General features: G+C 38.4%; 1 protein-coding gene across 1 annotated transcript in view; it reads right to left on the minus strand.

Annotated features, from left to right (window-relative positions):
• The window catches only part of tmem104 (transmembrane protein 104), a 95,029-nt gene that overhangs the window by 56,064 nt on the left and 13,713 nt on the right, over positions 1 to 25,252 (minus strand). Inside the window, exons 5-8 of the mRNA XM_059348960.1 lie at positions 23,390 to 23,483; positions 19,545 to 19,628; positions 10,056 to 10,155; positions 7,648 to 7,744 (exon numbers count right to left, since the gene is read on the minus strand). Of these exons, the coding sequence (XP_059204943.1) occupies positions 7,648 to 7,744; positions 10,056 to 10,155; positions 19,545 to 19,628; positions 23,390 to 23,483 (375 nt within the window). The remainder of the gene's footprint in view (positions 1 to 7,647; positions 7,745 to 10,055; positions 10,156 to 19,544; positions 19,629 to 23,389; positions 23,484 to 25,252) is intronic.

Here is a 25,252-nt window from a genome sequence, read left to right on the forward strand (position 1 = left end):
AATCTCTCGTCATTTTCTGAACTCTAAAAATGTTATGGCTGCAGTAATGTCTCCAACGATTCCCCTGGACATAACGTAGCAGCTCCCTGATCACAGAGTGGTCCAAACGAAACACCACCACACACCATCAGCATGCACATGGTACTGCAAGTACTAATTAAATAAGGGAAGCTGAACGGAAAAATTGAGAAAAAATGTTGCAATGTAAATTAGTAATAAGCTCAGCTCTCACTTATACAGTAATGAAAAACAAAACGTGCAGAAAAAAATATTTTATTATAATTTCATTCACACACCCTAGAACCACTATTATAATACTAGTAATACTGGAATAATCCTTACTGTTTACCTACTTTTGCAGCCCTGTATATATTGATTTATATAATGAAGATATGCATGTATATTACATAAAAAAACATCAAATATTTGATACTAAAATAGCATTTATTTTTTTATATATTTGTTGACATGTCTTTAAGGAAATACGACAATAAATGTATTAAAGTTATCTGATTTTATATATATATATATATATATATATATATATATATATATATATATATATAAAATATATCATTATCATTATTATTCTCCTTTAAATATAGAAAAGTGATTTTTTTTTTAAGTGGGAAATTTAGAGAAACAGCTACTTAAAATGATGTTTATTTATTGGTGTTTATTTTAGAGTATCATACATTTCTGAGGGTAATCGTTAAAAGGCCTTTAATCATTAATGGCTGTTCTGTAGAAAAATTATAATCAAGCCTTCACGTTTCAGCCAATTTAACCCTAACCCTCTTGAGTGACACAGATTTGTTTTTACTGATCCCCAAACTGAGAAGCCATTTCCATTAAAGTGAAGATGGGTTGAGTTCTCCTATAGATTTACTTCTAAATTAGTAGTCAGGGCTTTACGAAAGAGCGGAGATGGGTGAGGTTTTGTTTTTTTCTGTGGTCAGAAGTATAGGGTTGAAAGAATTGCAATTCTGCTTTTTGTAATCTATGTGATTCCCATTGTTTGTTGGCTTGTTTCTGTGATTTTCACCTTTATGTTTCTCAACACTGCATTGCATGCTGATTGGGTCGTAGGATGACTAGGATTTAAGCTTTTATACCTGCTTTGATACATTTGGAATAAAAAACAGGTTTGAAGTGGAAGATGACTTCTTCAGAGAGCATCTTCTTTCCTAGCACCACACGATAATTCTACTCCTTAAAGAATTGTCACTAGCACTTATTGATGCACTAATGGCTCTTTTTGCACTATACCTTCATTGTTTGCTTTTATTCTTCCTGTAAGTCGCTTTGGAAAAAAAAAAAAGTGTATGCTAAATGACTAAATGTAAATGCAAATGACTCCTGTCCAGTCCCAATCCCAGAAGAATAACTCAAAAGTCCTTCACTAAAATGCCCCAAAACATAAAAAGACATTTCCCATGGCCTTTTACTTCTAATTCTAGTGAGAGTGCTAGATCCCAGTTTATAAAGCTTTTAGAGGGCTGGAGTCTGTATTTCTTTTAGACCTTTTGTTATTATTATTCCCATTCTGCATGTTCCTGTTGAACTTTTCTTCCTGTCCAGTCCCAGTCCTTTGAAAAATAGTAAAACTGACTTTGACAGGAATCCACTGACTGGATTCAAGAAAAAAAAAGTCAGTATCGAGTGTGAAATATATCACTTTTTGAAAATCTGCTCCCCATGCCCTTAAAAATATGAATTAATCCTCCTGTTATGTTGTGGGTCAAATTGACCCATTTCAAAGTTTAAGAATCCAAAAAAAAAAAAAATAGTTAAAAGTATTTTTTCATAAAAAGAAAAAAAAATTAAATGTAAAATAAAATAAAGGTAGTCTTTGCTGCATGTCCTCCCCTCTGTCACCCCCTTTCTATCTGTCACTTTCAATAAAGCATGAAAAATGCAACAAAAAAATCTTAAAAAAAAAAAAAAATCAATGGCATGTAAAACCATTGGATTTTATATGTAGTTATTTCCAAAGTACATAAAAAAGGTTTTAACCTGCATTGAGACAAAACCATGATCTGTGAGAGGTAAAGAACACAATTGCATTTAAATATTGACTGAAATGGTTAGTAATGGAGTTTATAATGAAATATAAACAATGTTTATTGGGATTTTTTGGTTTCTGAGACATTTGGATAATTAAACATCTCAAATTGACCCACAAACATTATTGCTGTTCCTGAGAAACGAACATAACAGGAGGGTTAAGAAAATACCAGGAGCTATAAATGTGGTAATGGGGCACAAAAGGTTATGAACTCCTGCTTTTTACACCTTTTGTTGTTCGTTGTGTTTGTCAGTATTTTCTAAGTTCTTTGTTCAGTTGGCAATTTTGAGCATGGTTTCACTGAACGACCCATCTGAGACTCTGAACCTTTGGACGACCTGAGTGAAAACACTCGAACACTCAGTCCAGCCCTGTGGAAGAAGAAGGGCACTTTGTCCTTGCAGCTCAGCTCACAACTCTGAGAATACAAAGGAGGCCAGGTGGATCGTGGGCGGGGCAGGTTCTGATCGCTCTTTCCACAGGGTAGACGCACAGCTGATGAGACACAGTCAATTATTTAGAGCCATCATTCAGTGTCTGGGCCACAGTCTGTCTCCGGGCCGGAGCCTCTGACCCTGTGGAGCCACACACTGTACAGGAAGCTAACAGGACCTGCTGAATGTTTCATCGCCACTCAGTGATTTGTGATTTATTAAAGGAGAGGTCAACCGGAAGAAAAAAAGACGATTTTTAGGATAAAATATACCATAAAAGCAGACTGATCAACAACTAAAACCATGAGTCATTCTTCAACAATTATCTGAGAATTTAAGGTATTCAAATAATGAAACAATATATATAAAAAATAACAACTACAGAATCGCTGTTTAAGACTAGATACAAATAGAGATCACTGCAGTGCAAGTATATAAAGTAAAGAACTTAAGTACGCAAGTCAACATTTACATGTGAAGAATTTGTCCAGCTGTACAGACTGAAAACAGACTAAAAGTTTCACCTTTTATTAATTTTCTGGCTTGATTTGCTCTGAAATATTAGTGATCCAATCTAATACTGACTGGATTCTAAGGTTTGGATTGGATATTAGTGACCGGTTCACATTAAATACAGTTTTCTGCTCAGGTGCATTCATTTACGAACACTGATTCTTCCTGCATTTTTTTCTTTTGAGGTGGAACTTTGGAAACTGCATGAATGAAACATCTTCAGTGCTTTCCACCTTTGACATTCCTTGGGTGGGCCACTCAGGAATATTAACAACCACGCAGGTATATTCTAAATGTAAAAATCATTCACTACACTCTACCGCAAATGGCTGCCAAGCCAAGTGTGACACCTAGTGGTAAAATCAGATATATCGGTAAGGATGGACGTCATAATATCAAACCACTTGGAAAATCTACACCAGCCCTACCCTACAGGCCAATGCTACACCGTCTTCCACCAAGATTCATGAAAAGCAGCCAGTAGTACAGCAGTACTCCTGCTGATAGACAGACAAACAAACCAGAAACACACGTAGAAGTAATAAAGACTGATAAGGACAAATGGCTCAGAAAACAAAGACTGACCTTAAACTTTTTTGACAACAAACATGCAGAGAAATGTTGTTATATTAAACAAAGAGTTCAGCGAGAGAGAGAGAGAGAGAGAGAGAGAGAGAGAGAGAGAGAGAGAGAGACGTTACGTGTATTCCCCAAGGTCAACCCGTTGAGAGTTTAATGCATTTTAGGACCACAAAAATCATAATTTCTTTCAGGTTTTAAAAGGATGTTGGTGTCTGAAGGTCTCCATTTGCAGTTAAGAATAAATGTGTAGAAATAGCTTAATGTTACCCATTGAAGAATAACTTTAATCAATGTCACACAGAGAAGTTTCTGAATTTAATTTGGAAGGAAAAAAAGAACATTGAAGGAGTAAAAAGGTCACATCAGTGTGTCCAACTATTCTTCAGTGTTGCAGATCTATTTCCCCGAGCGCTCGTGATGAAACTGGGAAATTAGTCTGCAAAACTGCATGTGTAAACAAATTGACCGGAGATTACAAATCAGCATTATTTCAATTTGCTTACATACAGTAAGAGGCTTATCCCATTAGGAGATAAAGGGGAAAAGTTCATTTATTGGCAAGTTATTCAGGGTGTGCTCATTCTAACAAAATGTAGGCGAGGACAGGAAGCAGAGAGACAGAGTAAGAGAGAGAGAGAGGGAGAGAGAGAGAGCAGGGAGGAGGAAGGCTGAGAAATTATACAGGAGGAGATCAGCACATCTATCACTGTCGCTGTGCAAAGTTAAAGTGGAAATCACAGAGTTTGGCTCGTTTAATACTTCAAGGACACACACAGACTCGCACACTTCCTGTGGTCTGCAGAGGTGTGTGGTGTCTGGGGGAGTCTGACTGTGAGAGAGGACAGTCAGAGCTGCATCCAGCACGAATGCAGGCTTGGCTCGGCACATTACAGCTGGTTCACACAGGAGATAAAAACATCTGTAGACAAGCTGCAGCTGGACGGTTCCAGGCACGAGTGTGTGTGTGTGTGTGTCTTCACCCCTGAATCCCCCAAAGTTGTACCCAAACTGTTCAACTATCCTGATTGATTTTAACCTTGCAAAACTGTTATCCACCTGATGAGTCTGTGGTTTCAATCTCTTTACAGAACAAAATGTCTGAGTGGATCTGTGACTGAAATGTCAGGCGTTCTAGAGATTTGAGGTCTATTTGTTGATAATATAAGGCGCGTTTACATTAGGGTCTTTTCCCTCTAGTGAGCTGCTATGGGTGTGGCTTGGGAGAGAGGATCCGCCCAAGATCCGCCCAACAAGTGGCGATTTTGCGCATGCATGATTCAATTGCAGACCAATGCAAACTCGACGCTGAGGGGTCGACATCTCCTGCTCTGACTGCAGCTGGGAGAGACTGCTGCAGGAGGACTGGGCCGCTTGTGAGTGCTTTGGGACGGCGCCTGCTACTCCTTAAGAAGAGTAGGAACGAGTCTCCAAAAGTCTCCAATAACACCAGAAAAAGTCCCTAGATTTGAAAAATAGTCTCTAACCAGTGGGCGGAGCCAAAACACTCCTTTCCAAAAAGTACTTAGTAAAGTACCTATAGACAGGACTCGGGTCAGGTTTGGGATCATTAAGGCCACTGTATGAGCAGTTATTGGACGTTATAAGTACAAGGACTACGGGGAAAAGAGAGGAGAGTGAAATGGACACGGTGAGCAGGATTTCAGGACATCTCTGAAGCTTTCAGCAGTGGATTCCGGTAATTCAGTAGGTTTTTCTTCACAAAACTCACCAATAAACAGATGTATAATGTTTTCTCCACTTTAGCCAGTTGGCCATTAGTTATTTAAAAAGTATTCTTTAACAACAGTATATACATTAAGTTGCTTAATTTTAAAAAAAAGGCCAAAAAACTTAGGCCATGAATCATTTATTGCTTTCAAGTTTATTTATCAGGTCTGGCCCTGGAACTAATTGGGCTCTGGACTCGAGTTCTGAGCTTTTTTTTCTTTGTTTGCATGGTTTAGAGTCAGGTCCAGACATTTTCTGGATTTTCCCTTTCACACATTAGAAGATTACCCATGCAGGTTATACAGGACATACCCCTGGGACCAGGTTAGATTTGGTCATAAACAAGCGATCAAGCTCTTGCCATTCTTTTTTTTCATCCACTTTTTGTTGTCATCTTTGTGCAAATTAACCTTTTTCTTCATATGTTTGTATTATTTTGGTTTAGCATCAGTCGTATGATAGAAACTCACCCTAACTCTTCTCCAGACAATGACCTGCATCAGTTTAATGTCCAGTCCAGTCCAAACTCCTCTGGTTAAAGTCTCGTGAGTGAGGCTACGTTTACACAAGGATGGTCTGAACAGAAGACGCAAAAGTGGCGTCGCGTATTCACTTTTTATTCCTCGTTTAGACAAGCATTTTCGGGAGGAAATCTGCGTGCATACGATGACGCAAAAGTGTGTGAAATTCGATTGTATGCATGCCAGGCGGCATCACTTAAAGCGATAAGAGCATCTTTGGGCATGCAGAAGTTTTCACGCCACACATTTTCATCAGCTACTCCTTCCACAAAGTTATCCACCATCCACTAGATCTCCCAGGTCTCGTTCACAGCCGTCTGGCTCGCCTCCGACGAATTGCTGCATCCAAAATGTGAGAGAGGTAATTCCAGATCCTTCTCTGTTCAGTGATACTATCTCTACATATCCTGTACATTTGGTGGAAAGACTCCTGTAAGTTTATTAGAGCTGCCAGAGCAGCTTGAAGGTCCGACGCATGGAAATAATCCCACGTTTGTTTATTTTCCTGTACTGGAGCATGTATGTGACGTAAACATATACGTGACGTGAGCAGATCTGAGCAGAGTTTTTCGTCTTGGCAGTGTAGACGGACACGCTACGGCTGAGCGTATTTAACTTTTCCACTTTGGAGGGTGGTTTCAGATTTTTGAGTTTTTAAGCCCCCAAAACGGCGTCACTGTCTAAACGAGAGGCACTTCCGATAAAATATTTTCCCGTTTTTACCCGCAAGCGTCCTCGTGTAAACGGGGCCTAAGTCTATGAGGTCATGGTTGTAGTGCACGTATGAAAGGTGTTCTAGACCAGGGGTAGGCATATAGGGGCGGCTCCAGAGCCACATGTGGCTCTTCAGGCCGTCTGCAGTGGCTCTGACAGAAAATGTATACAAAATGAAACGTTTAATTCCTAAAGATATATTTGTAATTGGTGTAGACCCAAAGCAATATGTTTTCTTAAATGTAAACATGTTTAGATAATATACGGCAGTAAATATGTTTTTTTTTATTTTTAGTCAACCCAAATGTGTATCATAGCTTATGAAAGTCTACAAGCCGGTGCCATAACCCCTAAATTTTTGCCAAATTCAAGTCTAGTTTTCCTGAGATATTTTTTCAGTTACCAGCCTCTCATTTGCACTTGGGTCCTCACTGCAAAATCATATAAATAAATGGTTATTATGACCTATTAGTCATATCTGTAGGCTAATTTAGACTAAGACTCAAAATAAGGTTTGCGGCTCCATATTATGACTGTTTTTCCCTTTTTTTTCCGCCAACAATAGCTCTTTTGTTAGTAAAGGTAGCCGACCCCTGCTCTAGACGAAGCTCCAGGTCCCAGGACTTAAAGGACTTATCATGGCTTCAGCTGGTGCAAAATGCTGCTGCACAAATGCCGATAAAACTGCATCATATTACTCCAAATTTAACATCTTTGCATTACCAGTGGAATTTAGAGTAGCCTGCACACTTTTTCTTTTAAAGCTTTGAACAGGCTTTCTCCAGCATATCTCAGCAACCTTTACCATCCCTGCTGTCCTCCCAGAGCTCATGTGATAGGCTGCTGTTTTTCCATCCCAGAAAACCACTCAAAGTGTAAAGGTGACTGACCTTTTTCTGTGTCCGGCCCCAAGCATCCCTAAATCCTAAAGACTCACCTGTTTTATGTACGAAAATATGTTCTGCCATTGATCCATTTCTCCACCTTTTTCACCTCTTTTTATTGTGTAAATCTCTTTGGTTGTTTTAAACTGAGCTATATAAATACACTGATGTGGCTGGGGTGTGTGTGTGCTGCTGGGACTCACCAGAAACACCCGGTATGCGTCTTTCCTGGTGACAGAACCCCAGCACGGGTCTGTCTCGTTGTACTTCACACTCCCAGCGCTGCAGGAGTGATTTCCACTGCACAGGAGAAAACACAAACAAACAGAGGGTCACATTTAACCCCAATCCAGTGAGACATTACCACCTGAAACTGCAGACACCGTCATTTAAATTCACAGTTGGTTGTGAAAACTTGAAGAGTGTCTCTTAAAAGTAATCACAAACCCGATCATTGTTGCGTGACAGACAGAGTTTAGTAAAAAATCTTCTGCTTCTGTCCGTGCTGCTAAAGAAGTCTGCGGCTCGTGCCTTCAGGCAAAGCAAACTGCTTTTGAAGTCTCAGTTACATCTCACATTTATTGTGGATGGAAGGTTAGCGAGGCTTAGGACCACAGTGGGAGAGAGTTTAACACGATAAGACAGTGTCAGTGTGCGGCGCCTCGGGACACGGTGACGTCTGCACAACAACAATTAGGAGAAGAAAGAGTTTACACTGAGACTCTGACTGTGGATAGAATATTGTGAAGTAAATTAATGATACAGGGAATAAAGGACGGTTAAAAGTTTCTCTAATAAAACTTATTGAAGGTAAAGTGAAAGTATTAATAGCATAATGTCTTGATGAGAGATTAGATCTCAATCTAGGAAATTATTTCTCTGTCTGTGCCGCCGTGGCTTTAACAGGAGAAGCTGATAAAAAAGACTCAGGACAAAAACTTGAAACTGTGATTTTTAAATCAGACTCAGCAAAGAACTTTGTGACGTGGATTGAGTTTAAATGTTGTAGTAAGTTTGTTTTGGTCCTCCACCCACCTTAAGTCTATTTACAACCAAATATAAAGCTTTTACAGAACTGTCTCCAGACAGGATAAATGTGAAAACACAAAAATGTTAAAGCAAATGTTTTCTTGGTTATAAGTCAAATCGGTTGTCTATGACCCGTCCTGTAATAGGTAATAGGCTATATAATGGGAACAAAAATCAAACTTATGATTATTTAACTTATTATTTAACTATAACTTTTTCTCCATATATAGATATGTATATATATACACACATATATATGTGTGTGTATATATATATATATATATATATATATATATACACACACATATATATGTGTGTATATATATATATATATATATAAATATATATATATATATATATATATATATATATACACACACACATATATATATACATATATATACATATATATGTATATACATATACATATATATATACATATACATATATATACATATACATATATACATATACATATATACATATATATACATATATATATATATTTATATTTATTTATTTATTCATTTTATTTATTATTAATATTATTATTATTATTTTTAATATTTGAATGTAGTTCAACATTAATAAAGTGCGTTGCCACAACCTCCTTAAATCTACAAATAACTTATATTGAGTGTATAAAATAATATATATTTAACCTATTAACCAGAAACTCAGCAAAAACAGCGAAACCATACTGCTGTAAAGAAAAAGGGTTGCACACAAGACAAAACGAGAGCATCCTTGTGAAATAAAATATGTGAAACTAATAATTTTATCTTGATTTTATAATTGTAAGAAGTCAAATTGTAATTGAACATAAAATCCAATTAATCTCCCAGCCCTATCTTGTGATATTATATCTTAAATGTATCATTTTAGGGTAGAAATTATTGTTTATAATCACGAGTAGAGCCACACAACACAGCAGTTTTTTTGGCAAATTATTTAGTTGAAATCTTAATAAAAAATGACCTACAGACAGACTGAAGTTGATGCGTATTGTCGTCAGTTTTTGTGTTCTCTTGGACACAGAGTAAGTTTATTCTAGCTGGAGTATATGAGATAAAACAGTGGCAGCTCATAAAAGATCATATAGACTTCCTAGAAACAGCCTGAAGGGCTCCAAGTTATCACTGTCAGAAACTTTAACTGTCTCCACTCTGAAATCTTCTCCACTGAGGGAGGAGAGGCAGTTTCTGATCTGAAGGGCAGAGTCTGTAGTGATATAAGCTGCCTTATTCTCACCCAGTCCGGCCAACAGGCTCGCAATAAAAACCTGTCTGGAAGCGAGTCAACGCCACTCAGATGCCAGCAGCACCAGTAAGAGGTCAGCGGGCCTAAAGGCCTCTGTCAGCAAAGCTTTATTGTGTTAATCTCAAGTTCAGAAGGTGACAACAGGACCAGAGTGTCGGGGCAGAGGAGCCAATGAGATGAGAACAGATGGGCTCCATGCTGCCAAAATGGAAAGTGGCAAATGTTCTTCAAGGAGAAAACAATATAAAAGCCGTCTATATATACGGTTTATTTCACAATAAAAGCCAGAATGAAAGTGATAAAGTGAGTATATTGGTCTTACCAGGCGACTTCCATTAGTGATATAGGCACAGCTGCTGCGTAGATAGCTAGGTCTCCATACAGATACACGATGATGCAGATGTAGAACATGTTCACGCCCACTGAAAGACAAAGACAGAAAGTGCACGACAGGATTAGTGACACGGGTCTGTTTGTCTGATTAGTGCGGTTTGTTAAGGCTGGTGTGGACCAAACAACTGATCCAAGATCACTTTAAAAGAGGTCTCAGTTCGCTGTCAAACAGGCTCTATTGGAGGATTTTATGATTCCAGATAGGGATGGGCGTTGGGAAGAAGCCTGCCAACTGGATTATCTATGACGTTAACAATTAATTAATCGCTGAATGCATACATGGGCAAAATAAAAGATGTAAGCCAAAGTTTGTCTTTGTAGAAAATCAACAGATACTAAAAGTAACTTGAGGTCAAGAGGAGACGAGCAAACACATTTTTCATCCTCATCAGCCGTCCGAACAGTTAATCAGGAAATATAGTTGATGGACCACGTGTGTCAAACTTTACCATCTCTATTAAAACGCACTCTGGTCCACACCTCCGCTCATCACATCCCTCCATCCTCCAAGCACATCTTCTTATTGGTCCAGTGAAAAATATTAATAGCATTAATTAAAAAACGAATCACTCCATGAAGGAAATTTCGCCTCCACAGCGACACGCACTTCGCCATCTGCCCTTTTTTTCCCTCTTTGGTCTGAACGCGCCCGGCCCCGGCTGCCTCAGCCAGGACAAGATGGAGAGCTTTAACCAGCAGACAGATCATCACACGGCTCCACACATCCATCATGCTCTTGAATTCTCAGAGGGGGGTTCAAGCGTCCAACTGGACCCCTCAGATAATTCATTACTGCCAAAGAAATTAGAGTATAGAGTCCATTAAAAAGGAATAAAAAGTGACAGATTCACAGCTGTACGGGCCGCACTGATTCTTTTATGAATTAAGAGCCAATCAAACGGTTAAATTAGGTTGTGATAAAGGAGGAAAACATACAGAACTGGCAACTTATAAACAGCCATTCAACTAGTTGTAAAAATAATGTAATCTAATGTTAACTTTTGAATTGTTTTTATTGTCATTTAATCTGCCTTTTATTTTCTGTCTGAGAATATAAAAAAACATCACAAACATTAATGTAGTGTCATTAGATTGCTTGTTTTTGTCTGAAAACTGAAAGGTTTTTAGTTTACAACTATATAAAATCAGATGAAAGCAACCATTCCTCACATTTAAGGAGCTGGAATCTGAGAGTTTTGAACATTTCAGGTGTAAAATTGACTAACCAGAATTGTTAATAGTTTTGATGGCAGGGTGCAATAAATAAGAGCTGAACAGTTGAGTCACGAGTTGTCCAAAAAAATTGCACATTTTTCCATTTCCTTGATGCAATGCAAACTGTTGCTTTCTGCAAGTCGTCATTCCCAAATTGTGAGCTGCTTGTTATGGGGGTAAAAAAGTTATTTGTTTAAGAAAGCAACCTTCTGAGCACCTCTGCAGAGGTGAATTTGTGCAAAATCAGCGGAAAATCCACATTTTATTCTCATTTAAAACTATTATCAGTCTCAAAAATCCCCTATGGGTCGGATCGTAGCTTTAATGGCTGATGGAAGAGGTTGTGTGTAAACCATGACTGTGTTGTTATAAATGGCCAATAATGCAAAGTTACACCAACACCAAGCTATCCAAAGTGACACAAAACTAACAGAAAGTCATAGTGTAAAATATTTCACTAATTCTACTTCAAAGGTGTAACAATTATTACATGCAGTTCTGAAAGCAACTTCAAATAAATCAATGAAAGCATTAATCAACATTGAATGAGCCAATCAACAGAGATGATTGAAGAATATTTAAACGCTGTGCTTCAGCCTTGGTTCATTTCAATTTAATCGATATTTTAATAAATAAATAAAATGCAAGTTATGGGAAAAGTATGGCAGGATCATTTTATGAGCTCAAAAAACTTCAGTTTTTACTTTTTAAATGTGAAAATGTATCAGCCACTATTTCTACCTTTGCTAGTTTGTTCTCAGTTTAGTTGAACCATGAAAACACTTTAAATTTTATCCTGAGAAATACTTAATTCCTGGCTAAAGTGGCTGCATGGTGCTTTTGTTTAACATTTGAGAGGTCAAATGAAGTAAACGGGTATTGTTTGACATTTTGGACTACTAAATGCAAGGTATTAATGTTTAAAAAATTCAGGTATCGTTTCATTAGTAGCATCAACGTTTCAAACGGCATCTGAGTCATTGCAGGGTTGCATGAAATCTTGTAAAATAAAAATGTGAATAACAAATGCATGTGTCGAGCGCAGGTGCAGTAACAAAAGATGCAACTCTAGTAGGAATTTTCATGCACCCTTAAATGCCAAGTACAGTATACAGGTGTGCTCATACATACCCTGGCAGAATGTATGACTTCTTGGCCATTTTTCAGAGAATATGATGGTTGGTGGTTGGGTGAAGCCATTTATTGTCAAACAACTGTGTTTATTCATTTCAAATCACAATGACAACAGGAACTACCCAAATGATTAGATTGAAATGAACGAAGTTTTTTGCGTTCTCATTCATATTCTCTGAAAAATGGCCAAGAAATCATAAATTCTGCCAGGGTGGATGTGTACAACTGGAAGTGTTTCTGGAGTGAAGCAAGTCAGACTACAGCAGAATAACATAATATGATATTAAAATATAGTCCAGGTTAAGAATGGGCAGGGATAGGTTCCATATGTTTACACAGAGCAGAGAGGAGAGGGCATGAGAGGCTGTTTACACAGAGCAGAGAGGAGAGGACAGGAGAGGCTAGAAACATGACAAAAATATGTGGCGCAAACTTTTTTTTTCCAAGAGTCATGACACTTGTGGGCACTTGGAAAAGTGCTGTATATATAAATTCCTATACATATGTCCTTCTAACTGTGTTATTCCGCAAAAAGACATGTTTGAGTTGTTCCCACTTCTAGCCATGATTGTGCTGATTCTGTAGAGCTGCAGGACTTAGATTTATAGAGATTTTATTTATTATTGCAGTGAAATACAAGGACACAGTGTGTAAAATGTAAACAGACCAGAAAATGCAAGTATCATATCATTAATGACATCAACGTTTCAAACGGCAGCTGAGTCATTTGTAGTGTTGCATGAAATCTCTTAAAAGAAAAATGTGAAAAACAAATGCATGTCTCAAGTGTAGATGCAGCAACAACACAAAAACTTTTCTTTCACTCACGGTTAGTGGTTGGGTGAAGCCATTTATTTTCTGTGTTTATCCTTTTTAAATCATAATGACAACAGAAATTTCCCATATGATTAGATTGTAAGGAACCAAGGTTTTGTGTTATCATTCATATTCTCTGAAAAAAAGGCCAAGAAATCATAAATTATGCACTGCAAAAAAAGAAAAGTTGGTTGAACTCAAGGCAAGGCAACAAACTTCGATAAAATTTTAAGTTGGACAATTAAACTAAATATTTTGACTTTGCTCAACTCTGAATTCAGATTTTTGAACTTATAATTTTACATTGTAATAACTTTTAATCTTTACTTCTGCTAACTTCTGCAATGTGTTGAATTGGCATGATTGTAACGCCGCTATGAAATGTCAGCTAATGTTGCGACCACAATTTTGAGTTAGCATTTATACGCTAATGGCTACTCTTGTAGCTGTAACAAGCAGCGCTGCTAGCATCAGTTAGCCGCTAGCATCAGTTAGCCGCTAGCTTTCGCAAATGACCGAATTTCACCGCCTTCCCGCATTTCACAACAAAGAAATAAGAGTTAGTAGAACTATTGTTGTGTTCCCTTGTTGTGAACCCAAACTTAAAGATATAAGTAACAACAACTCCCAAACTTGTTTTTGAGTAGACAACTGGCTTCCTTTGTTGTGCTAACTTACATTATTGCCCTAAATGTCAATCATTTATATTTCCAAGTTTTACCAACTTAAATCACTGTTTTAGGCCAAAAAATACAAGTTGGCTTTTTTTGCAGTGTGGGTATGTAAACTTATGAGCACAACTGTAAGTGTTTTTGGGGTGAAGTGAGTCAGACTACAGCAGAATAACATAATATGATATTAAAATATAGTCCAGGTTAAAAGTGGGCTGGCATATGTTCCAGGGTTAAAGGAAGAAGTAAAATTAATTCTCTCCGTCTAATTTCTTCACATCGCCAGCTGCAGAACTCCCTCTCTGCTCATGCATAATGTCTCCTGTGGCACAACATTGGACGAGGCATATTAGCGTCTCAGTGGCAGAGAGCAGAAACAGGACGTACTGTACTCCACCACCGCTGTTGGTAAGCGATAGCAAGGCGAGAGCTCTGCATGACCACAGGGATGCAGGCCTTCACGGCACTGTAACTAATATTTCCCAATTACCCGGAGCCATGGGCAAAAAAATGCAAAATGGGTCTTCACGTAGGAGCCCGGCCTTTCATGTAGCTGCGTAACGCATCACCATCCATCATCACTTTGCTTCTGACTGACAGCAGACCTGACGACCTCTGAGAGCAGCTACACCCAGAGAACCTCACACAGGTCAAACATTAGGCTTTAATACTGCACATTACATAACAGGGACGAAAAAATATGTTATTTTAAGTATCCTGATAATACGTGAGATTTATATAGTGCTCAAAGACGCTTTGCAGCAGAACAAAACAAAAAGAGCGCTCCAAAGATTATCCTTTTTATTATCCTATTACAAAAAGTCTGCTCTGACCTCAGAACGTGCTGCTGTCACACTGAAAGCCTCAACGTTCATTTTACGTTCACCTCATTAACCTTTCCCTCCTCATATTCATATTCGTCTTCTTCTTGTGGGAATATCAGAGTCAGAATTTGATGAACTGAGATTATAGACGTTCACAAATCAAATCTAAATGGAGCCAGCCCCAGAGGCAGCAACACCATTAACAAAAACGCCTCTAAAAATAAGTAAATAGGACAGTCGAGAGAAAGAAATGGGTAACACGGTGAAAGTCTTTGCCAGTGCACTGTAACAAACAATCAATATCTAAATCATAGAAACTAGGGCTGCAACTAATGCTCTGTCATCAATCAATCAACAAGTTAAAGTAAAACACACAAACACAGAGATGTCATTGAAGTCTTAAATCATTAAATCTCATAAAGGTCTTGTTTTGTTTGTCAATAATTAAATGAGAATCAACAACGTGCAAAAGAAGAGTTAACAAGTAATCAGAATGTAATGACAAGTTTGCTCAAAAATGCATCAACCAGCAACAGTCAGGCATGCCAAAAATACATTATACCTCAACATGTCTTGTCTTTATCCTGATCCGGTTTCAAAATAAAAGCCCTGTAGCGTTTCTATGGATGGACATGCCTTTATTTGTTAAAACACAGCTTTTATTTTGAAATAATTTGGAGGACAGTGTTGTGGAAAATGCAGTGAAACACACAGCTTGATAGTTTAGTTCCAGCATTTAATTGTGGAAATATGATGGTAGAAAATTTAATTATACATGGTATAATATCTGAACATTATGTACAACATGTTACTGCAGTATATCAACAACATGTTACTGCAGTATATCAACACATTACTGCAATATATCAAGGCGTTACTGCAGTATGTCAACACGTTACTGCAGTATATCTAAAGCACGTTACTGCAGTATGTCAACACGTTACTGCAGTATATCTTCAACAACACAGGTAAACTCAATGTAGGCAGCAGCACAGCATCAGAAACTCTGTCTTTGTGGACACTGCTCCGGTGCGAGTGGCAGCAAAGCAGCTTTCACACACTGCTCATGCGTGCTGTGAGTATAAAAGAAGGTTATAAAACACAATAATAACACCAGCATGGATGATGCCTTTTCTTTCTGTAAGCTTTGAGCAGGTGTGACATGACCTGGCCACACCTCAGCACTGCTTCTTCTATCAAACCGCCGAGCAAAAGCCACTTAAAAATGGCGTTATTATCCAACAAAACATGCAAACACACAGCGTGAAGCCAGAAATGAGTTTCCTGCTCAGCATATACTTCTATTACTTTCTCCTCCGTACAGCTCCACGTGAGCCTCTAACCACCAGGAAGCAGAGCCGAGGTGTGAAAGGACTGAACAGATGCCAAGTCACAACATTACAGGCCTCTTTTATTTTGAGAAAACAAATCAAGCACTCACGGAGCGAGCTTCTTTCCTGGGACTCCACTTGTAGTATTGATCTGTTTGGTTGATCACAGTAAGCCATTAGAACATAGTCCCTGAAATCAAAGTGCACCTCTTACAGAGCTGACACAGGAAACTATTCTAGCAGCGGCTTATGGAAAATGATTTGGGCTGCAAGCCGAAGCAAACACGGCCATTTATCTTCCCAGCAGCTTGGGCACTCTGGATTTTCATTTTGCCGGCGCCCTCAATGCACAAGTATGACATTTAGGTAAAAGTCAGTGAAGTATTAAAAATGGATGTGCCCATGTTTGGCTCTCATTAAAGGCAGAAGCCCGGGTTTCAGCAGAGTAAATTACTATTCCCCGCCATGGCTCCCCCCGTATGTCAGGGGAGGGACGGCTCACGTTGAAGAAACAATCCTGCTGTTTGCACAGTAAACCAGCACATCACATCACAGAGGTAAGAAGAGCTGAGACAAGATGCTGATGCAAGGACAGCTCTCCGTTCTCTCTCTCTGTCTCTCTCTCTCTCTCTTTGTGACTTTAGCCAAAGTCGTCTTCTAATCAACTTTCAAATCGTCGATGTGAAGGTTATAGTAACACCTTTTCCACAGTGGTGCAGATAAACCGGCCCCCATCAACATTCCTGTCATTGGCTGCAGGTCAGGCTGATACGATACTCATGGCCTTATTCCAAGCCCGCCATGCCGCTGCTGCCATGTCAATTTCAGTCCTGGAGGAAGTCAAATGCCCTCTAAGAGTGCCTCTTCAACAGCAGGAGAGACGCCTGTTAATTCCCTGAAAACGCCTACAGTTTATTCTCTGTGGAGAGTGACAAAGTGCTGTTAAAACCACTTTAGCTTCTTGTAACTTGATGGACTTGTTTGCTTTATTTTTTTGTTATCTAGCTGCTTGAACACACGACAAAAGAGCTGAATGAAATGGTCGGTCCAGGCTGCATTTCTGCCCCTCAGTCGATTTAGTTTTGTTTCGCTTTCCAAGAAAGAAGCACCACCGTCAACATCTGTTTCTGCACACACATAATCCCTTGTGATTTAGGTTTGTTTCCTGGAGTTGGTATGAATTAAGTTGTCACTTCTAGCAAACTGCTCAGACAGTCCTTTGAAAAGGAAATGAGATTTAGATTTTCAGACACTCAATATGTAAATAAAAAGCTCCTCATGGCCTCCTTGTGCTTCTTCTTTCATATAGATAAAGATATTTTAAGTGCAAATCTATAAAGTCTGAATGCACGCTCACCAAGAGGCTGTGCAATATATATTTAATAGTTAGTTAGAGAATGTTGCATGCTGTCACCCAAATAACAACCATGTCCTGCACTGGTGATGTTTTTTCTGTCAGGACATTTTAAATTAGAAAGCATATGTGGTTAAAAGCATCGACAAGAGGTTTGAGTGATCAGATAACAATAATTTACGCTGCATGTTAAGCATTTGCACTAACAAGATCCTGTTAAAAACATTAAATTGATATTACTGACAGTTCTCGTTTACGAAGGATTCCGTTGTAAAAAGTAACCAAAACAATGCTTAAAATGTTGATATTTCTGTCAGAATCTCTTTATTCTACATGTGTCACAGAGCAGAGAGGAGAGGACACGAGAGGCTGTTTACACAGAGCTGAGAGGAGAGGACAGGAGAGACTGTTTACACAGAGCTGAGAGGAGTGGCTGTTTACACAGAGCAGAGAGGAAAGGGCAGGAGAGGCTCAAAACATGACAATACTTCAATACTTTTTTGGCTATTTACATCTTTTTTAGTAATTTGATGTCTTTTTTTGGTATTTTTGGTCTTTTTGGTCATTTGGGTCTTTTTGGTCATTTTCTGTATTTCTGGTTTCATTTTACGTCTTTTTTTGTTTATTTTGTGTTTTTTTGTTTTGTTTTGTGTTTTAACAACATTTGTGACACCTGTGGGCACTTGGAAAAGTGTTTATATATAAAGTCCTATAAATATGTCATTATTCCTGTGTTATTCAGCACAGAGACATGTTTGAGTTGTTCCCACTTCTAGCCATGATTGTGCTGATTGCATATAGCTGCAGGACTTATAGATTTATAGAGATTTTATATATTGCAGTGAAATACAAGAACATGGTGAGGAGAATGTAAAAAGAGAAAAAAACACAACATTTGAGATAGTATCTAAACATGTAAATGACAACCTCCTGGACCTACTTAAAGGTAAATTTCATGCACAGAAAGAAAGCTCTGTGTGGTGAGGAGCAAGCAGGTCGGTGCTGTCAGGACAGACAGAAGAGCTGCTCTCGTCCAGCATGTGCTGGGACTCGTGCCTATCTAATTCATTTCTGATGAGAGTCACTGGGCAGCTTTCCCACAGCACGGGGAGAGAGAGGAGAGGGGAGAAAACTAATTTCCTTATTACCAATCGATACCTCCACGTGCCTCACCTGCATGGTTTCATGGTGGAAAAGGTCATCAGCAAAGATTTTTTTTTTTTTGCACTTCACCTTTAAGGAGCAGGACAGCGGAGCTGAGTGACAAGAGGCTGGATGGATGGATGGATGGATGGAGGGGAGCACACTGCAGCTTTAACAGCATGAGCTGCATGACGGCATGCATGAGTGCGTTCACACGTGTGGGTGTGAACACGAGCCGGGCGCATGTGTGTGTGTTTGTGTGTGTGAGTGTGTGCGTGCCGAGTGCTCCACCTAGTGTCAGATGCGCTGAAGGACAGAACATGTCAGCGCCGATGATGTTGTCAGAGCTCTGACCTTTTGTTGTTCCTTTATCCCTGCGACAACAGGGACGCCGCAGACTGTTGAGTCACCGGGAGAGGAGCGCCGCTCGCCGTAATGCAAGCAGACAAGTGCAGAGAGGAGTCGAGGAGACGAGGGCACCCGGGACGCTGTAGCCATATTATGAGTGAGGAATGTAGAGCCGCGAGGTTGTTCCATGTGGTTCAAGGTGAAAGTGATTCTGCTTTTCAATTTGCCATCACAAGTTAACAAAGGGATCATTAGCTACCGAATCATTCAGGCAGCCTCCCTCGCACATGCACAGCGGGGAGATTAACAGCCCTGATGGAGCCTCAAACAGGTAATTACAACCACAGGCAATTTATCCATATATAATTACATCCAATTAGAGGAGCCGGCAGCCTTCCTTTGTGAATGTGAGAATCGGACATAAAAAGGTGTTAAAAAATTCTGAGTTAATTCTGAATCATCCCACGCAGACTTCACTGCTCCTCTGTAAATGTTACATGCGGGTAATGACGGCGGCGTCTGTGGTTAATTGAATAATTAGAGTGGGAGTGGGAGTGGGAGTGGGAGCTGGAGGAACATTACCTTTGTTGAAGAACATGGAGGCCATCTGACCCATCTCAACCCGCTCCACGATGTCGAAGTGATCGACGTGACCTCCTGATCTCTCTGTGGAAACACACACCGTCTCAGTAAATACATGAAGGAACTTAATGTCAAAGAGCAGACAGGTTATTATTCTGAGGCTTGACTTGCATTTTGAGGCATGCACAAGACACATAACAGAAATCAACATTCGTAAACACGGCAAAAATACTGTATACATATATAGAAAAAATCGTTACAGCATAGTATCACAATATTTAGCGTGGTGATAATATATCGATTCATGGCTGCCAAGTATCGATAGTTAGCGTCCCAATGGCCAGTGGGCAGGCAGTATTTTCACCTTCTTCTTTTTTTCGGAGGCTGTAGCTGGCTCACTTTTAGGAATATACTGGAGATACTGGTATCATATGAAACTAGAAGATCTAAGGAACCTTTAGGCACCATGTTGAGGTTGTTGAAATAACGCTGCAAAGTTCGGCTTTTTTTATGTTTCGTTCAAAAAAATTTAGAGCATCTCTCTAGACGGACTTATCAGCATTGTTATCAACATCTTGATAGATAGCGGGCTCTGTTTGGAAAGATTTTAGTGCCTAAAAAATATATATATGTTTGATTGTCAAAAATGTAACTGTTAAGTTCTATAGTCACCATGTACGTCAGGATATCGTGTCGAGAAGTTGTCGAAATAACGCTTCAAAGTTCTGCTTTTTTTATGTTTCTTTCAGAACCATTGAGAGCAGTGAAGCTTGTTGTTTCTGAAGGTTTGATAAAATGCTGCAGTTGTTGTCGTCCATACATGTTGTTATCAGCTCAGTTCAGTTTGACTGAATACTTTGGTGGTCAGTCTGTGGGTTTGACTCTTATTGTTGAGGGAAAAAAAGACAGAAGTGAGATTAACAGATTGAGAATTTTCTCTTATTTGCCAAAACAAATCTTGATAGAATTTAATTTTGTGGACACAAAATGCAGGTAAACAGTTAAAATATTCTATCGCAATACTCACCATATTGCACAATGCTTAAAATGGCATTAATAAGGTATTGTGACTCAAGTATCAGGATAAAATCGTACCATGGGGCTCTGCTGATTGAAACTTCTAATATATATATATATATATATATATATATATATATATATACATAAACATATCATATCAGACATTATGATGCAGTTGCAGTTGCAGTTTTATAGATCGCTTCTCAGCCTTCAAACAGTGGAGTCACATGTCTTAAAAGATAAAAGCACATCAGCACTTCACCAGTAAAGTCCCAGTGTAACAGAACTTTTGGCCTACTAGTGCCCCAAACTCTGATTTAACACACCGATAAATGAATTAAATAATACTAATTAATGGGTTAAAGTCCTTCAATTTACGGTCATCATAGTTTTTGAAGTAACACAACAGCAAAAATTTTAATTTTACAGTATGATTATCTTAGTATTATTAAAGTAGTGGCTCACTATATTTCTTCAATATCAAGATATTTTAAAAGTATGAAAACACAGTGACCATCAAAACTTTTTTGTGGAACACATTTAATAAAAAACGTGTATTAGTCTGAATTATAGAGCTGTAACTAAGAATTATTTTCAGAGTGATGCTTTTTTTTTAATTTATTAGTTAATTATTTAGTCTATATAATGCCAGAAAAAAAATGTAATAAAATTATTTTGGGCCCATTATTATTTCCTAGAGCTGAAGGTGATATCTTCTTTCCCAAAATTAAAAATTTTTCATTTCATCTTTAATGATTTTTTTTCATAACAGTATGATTTTTTTTTAAATCCAAAAAATTCGGGACACTTTCTAAGACTTAAAAAAGAAGATGCTGATACTTCACACATACAGCTCATCCTTAAATATATAAAACCATAACAAGCAAATGTATTTTATATTCACACTGATAAAGTGTTGTTTTTGTAAATAAATACACTTTTTTACTGTCATGTCTTTGTTTTGGTTAACAATATTTTTTTTTTTTTAAAGATTATTTTTTTGGCATTTTTAATGCTTTATTTGATAGAGACAGATAGAAAGTGGGAGACAGAGGGGAAGACATGCAGCAAAGGGACCTCAGGCCAGATTCGAACCCGGGTCCACTGCAGCAAGCACACGGCCATGTGGTAAGTGCTCTACCAGTGTGAGCCACCGGGACGCCCCAACAATATATTTTAATCATGTTAATCTGCCGTTTGTTTAACTGACATAAGTAGTTAGTTACCAAGTGAATGTTTGTAGTGGTGCACTTGACCCTCTCGAGACCAAAATGATTATAACAACAACAAAAACCTATCATATATAATACTTATTTAATCTGGGGAAACTTTCTTCACCCGTTTTACAGATTAACAAAAAAAATAAATAAGGAACATAGAAAGAAATTCTTGGCTAAATCTTGTTTTCACCTGTTCTTAAATCATAAACACGGGAGAGAAAACCATTTACTGACTTATAAAATCCACCAACAGATTTATATTTCTCCCTTGCATCTCAGGGCTTCTGTACAAAAGTTTCAGAAGAAACTCTTTGCAGCATAAACCTTCTTTTTGGTCTTTGAACAGTTACCATTTGGGGTCCTATTTTTTTTTTTTTGAGAATTGGTGGCTGTAGGCAGTGGATATTAAGGGGGGGATAGCAGTTCAATAATAAATGTCAGATAGAAGTGGTGAGATCATCTGAAAGCTGTGAACCTGAAGATTAATTTGAGATGCAGATCAGCATTGTGTGTCAAGTTGTTCTGGTCAAAAATATCTAATAAAAATGACTTAATTAATTAATTAATTAATTAATTATTGAAGCCTAATATGTGAATAAAGGGTCATTAGTGGACACTTTTTAAAGTCCAGTCCATCTTCAACTGTGTCTCATAAGTTGTTGCAACAATTTTTGGGTTGATACCATTTGTTACAAACATTTGATGCTGAATAATGCAATTTTATACCGACAATCGATAAAAATGGTCAAAAAACCCTCCAGAATATAAGACTTTTGGGTTCAAAAACTTTGGTCATCTAGGAGATTTCTGTATTTTCAGCAACTAGTTGATGACGAGCACAAAACCCATCTTATTGTCAATATACTTAGGAAAGCTATACATCCTCTGAATTCTGTAGGTCTCTAGTTTGTGCTTGTTAAGTTTCATGAGGCTGTGATTATCCTAGAGGTCACAGCAGCTCGTTTTATACAGTGAGGTCACGACTCAAGAAATGCCCTCACTGCAATGAACTGGCTACTACTGGTGACTAACGTCATCCCACATGAAGAAAAATGGCCTCACTGAATCCACAAGAGTCAGCTTTCCACTGATACCCAGTTTATATCATTCAAAGCCGTTTTAGGGACCTTTGTATGCACAAATATTCACATATAGTAGAGGGAATACCAAAGTTGTACTGCATGAGAAAAACTGTGGTTTTGCCTTAAGCTGCATGTTATAAAGTAGGCTTAAAGAATAAAGTAGGCATGTATGTAAAGAAGAGACTTTGGGAACACAGAGAGCCTATTTTCATTCAGATAGCATGGCGTCAGAGGTCACATGATCGCCAATATAGCCGAACTTTGCAGCATTTTTTCAACTTCCCGACATGGTATCCTGACATGCTTGGGCTCTATAGATTCCTTACATCTTCTAGTTTCATATAATATCAGTATCTTCAATATACTCCTAAAATTGAGGGTGGTTCGCTGGCGGGACCTCTGAACATTGGCACATGTTGATGTAAAAGTGTTTAACCATGTCGATCCAGTTGAAAACAGTTCACACACTGTGTTTGTGATCAGATCTAAGTAGCAGAAACCTTTAAGGACTGCAGATACTCACGGACAGACAGGATGGGTTTGGTCTCGGGCTCCGAGCGTCCACGGATATTCACGTCATCGTCCGAGTAGTCGGAGGTGGAGTCGCTGTCGTCCACCTGCCGAGACAACACCGAGAGAGAGAGTGTGAGTGTGTGTGGGGCTGTGTTTTAGTTACCTGTTTTCCTAATTTCTGGACATAAACAGCCGTCAGTTTACAAGCAATTAACAGAGTGTTTATTTGCCGTGTATGTGACGCGGGGGAAGGCAACATCTGGAAATAACAAGCAACAGCTGGAGAGCACTTTGCAGAATGGAGCACCAATAACATACACACACACATATCACTTGTTATCGTTTCACAAATTCTCCGCAGATTAATGTCAATTAGCTGTCAGCGAGAGTCAACTTTGTGAGCATCCCAAGCTGAATTAATCAGTGACGCGCCGGCTGGGAGCGAGGGAGGAAGAGGAGGAGATGAGGAGTGACAGCAGCTAATGGCTCCATGACAAACAGCAAACACAAGCAAAATAACAGATTAACGTGTGCAGCTTTAGGTTCTTTATCGCCGCCTGAAGGCACGCACAGACTAACTTTATAAAAACAGTCAAATAGAAGCTTTAGAGTTAACATATGAATCCTAATTTCTCCTTCATGCAGGTCAATTAGGAAAAAAGTCTCTGAAAGTTTCTTAACCCTCCTGTAGTCCTGGGGTCCTTTTTGATTCCAAATCATTTTCATTATACCATTAATATAGGTTAACTTTCATAGAATTGCTTGAAATTGTAATGAAAACCCGGCTGAGGAGGACAGCAAGCAAGATGTCGAGGTCAAAATGTATATTTGCACATATTGTCCATTTTGCATATAAAGACACATGCACACACTCACAAACACACACACACACACACACACACACTCAGATAAACACACATTCACAAGTAAATATCCTCTCACAAGGATGCACAAACACACACTCACGAGCACACATGCATGCACACATAGTCAAACTTGAAATTGAGGCCCTAATTTTGTATATATGACTAAAACTGACAATAATAATGAACAAAATATGAAAATTATATATCAATGAGTTGGTCTAGAGTGGCCATAAAAGGTGTAAAAAAAGTTGTTCATTTTTTTCTTCATATCTTAAAACCAGTCTTGTGTCATGGGGTCCTTTTTGACCCCTGAGGACCATGGGTGCATAGTCGATGGGACGACTACACAAGGGTTGAATGTAGAATTTACTGCTCCGAACTGGCTAAAAGAAACGAATTCAATCAAAACACCATCTGATAAAACAGCTCTGAGACGTTAATATTTAATGACAGTTACATCAGTAAATGAAAATTCATCACAAGGCTCCTGGAAAAGACTTTATTTGGCACTGGAGTCATTACGAGGAGAGGAGATGATGTTCAGTTGGTATAATTCCAATTAAACTAATTAATTTAAGTGGATCACGAATGAAACCAAAGACCTCAGTGCAAGAGAAGACCTCAGAATAACTTTCAATTACTTTTTAGTTCAGTAAAGAGGTCAAACTTAGATTAAGAGAGGAGTCAGACCAATTAAACTGTGCATGTCTGAATTTTTTGTTTTATTTCGCAGTTATAATCTGATGTTGGGGAGTCTTTAAGTCTCAACGCTGACTGTTACAGGTAGTTTTTAGTGGCCAAAACTAAAATTATGGATACCATAATGTAGGGAATTTTAAGTGTCACTTATCGAGCTGTTGTATATTGTTAATGGCTCTAACTATAATTTTCAATACAGATCAAAAACAGCGAGATATATAGTCTCCCAAAACCTTAAAAATCTTGTTTTTGTTTTTTATCCAAGTTTATCTGGTCCTTTGCCAGTTGAATCATATCAGACATGTGTT

This window comes from Centropristis striata, chromosome 13 (genome assembly GCF_030273125.1).
Source record: "Centropristis striata isolate RG_2023a ecotype Rhode Island chromosome 13, C.striata_1.0, whole genome shotgun sequence".
Classification (NCBI taxonomy): Eukaryota; Metazoa; Chordata; class Actinopteri; order Perciformes; family Serranidae; genus Centropristis; species Centropristis striata.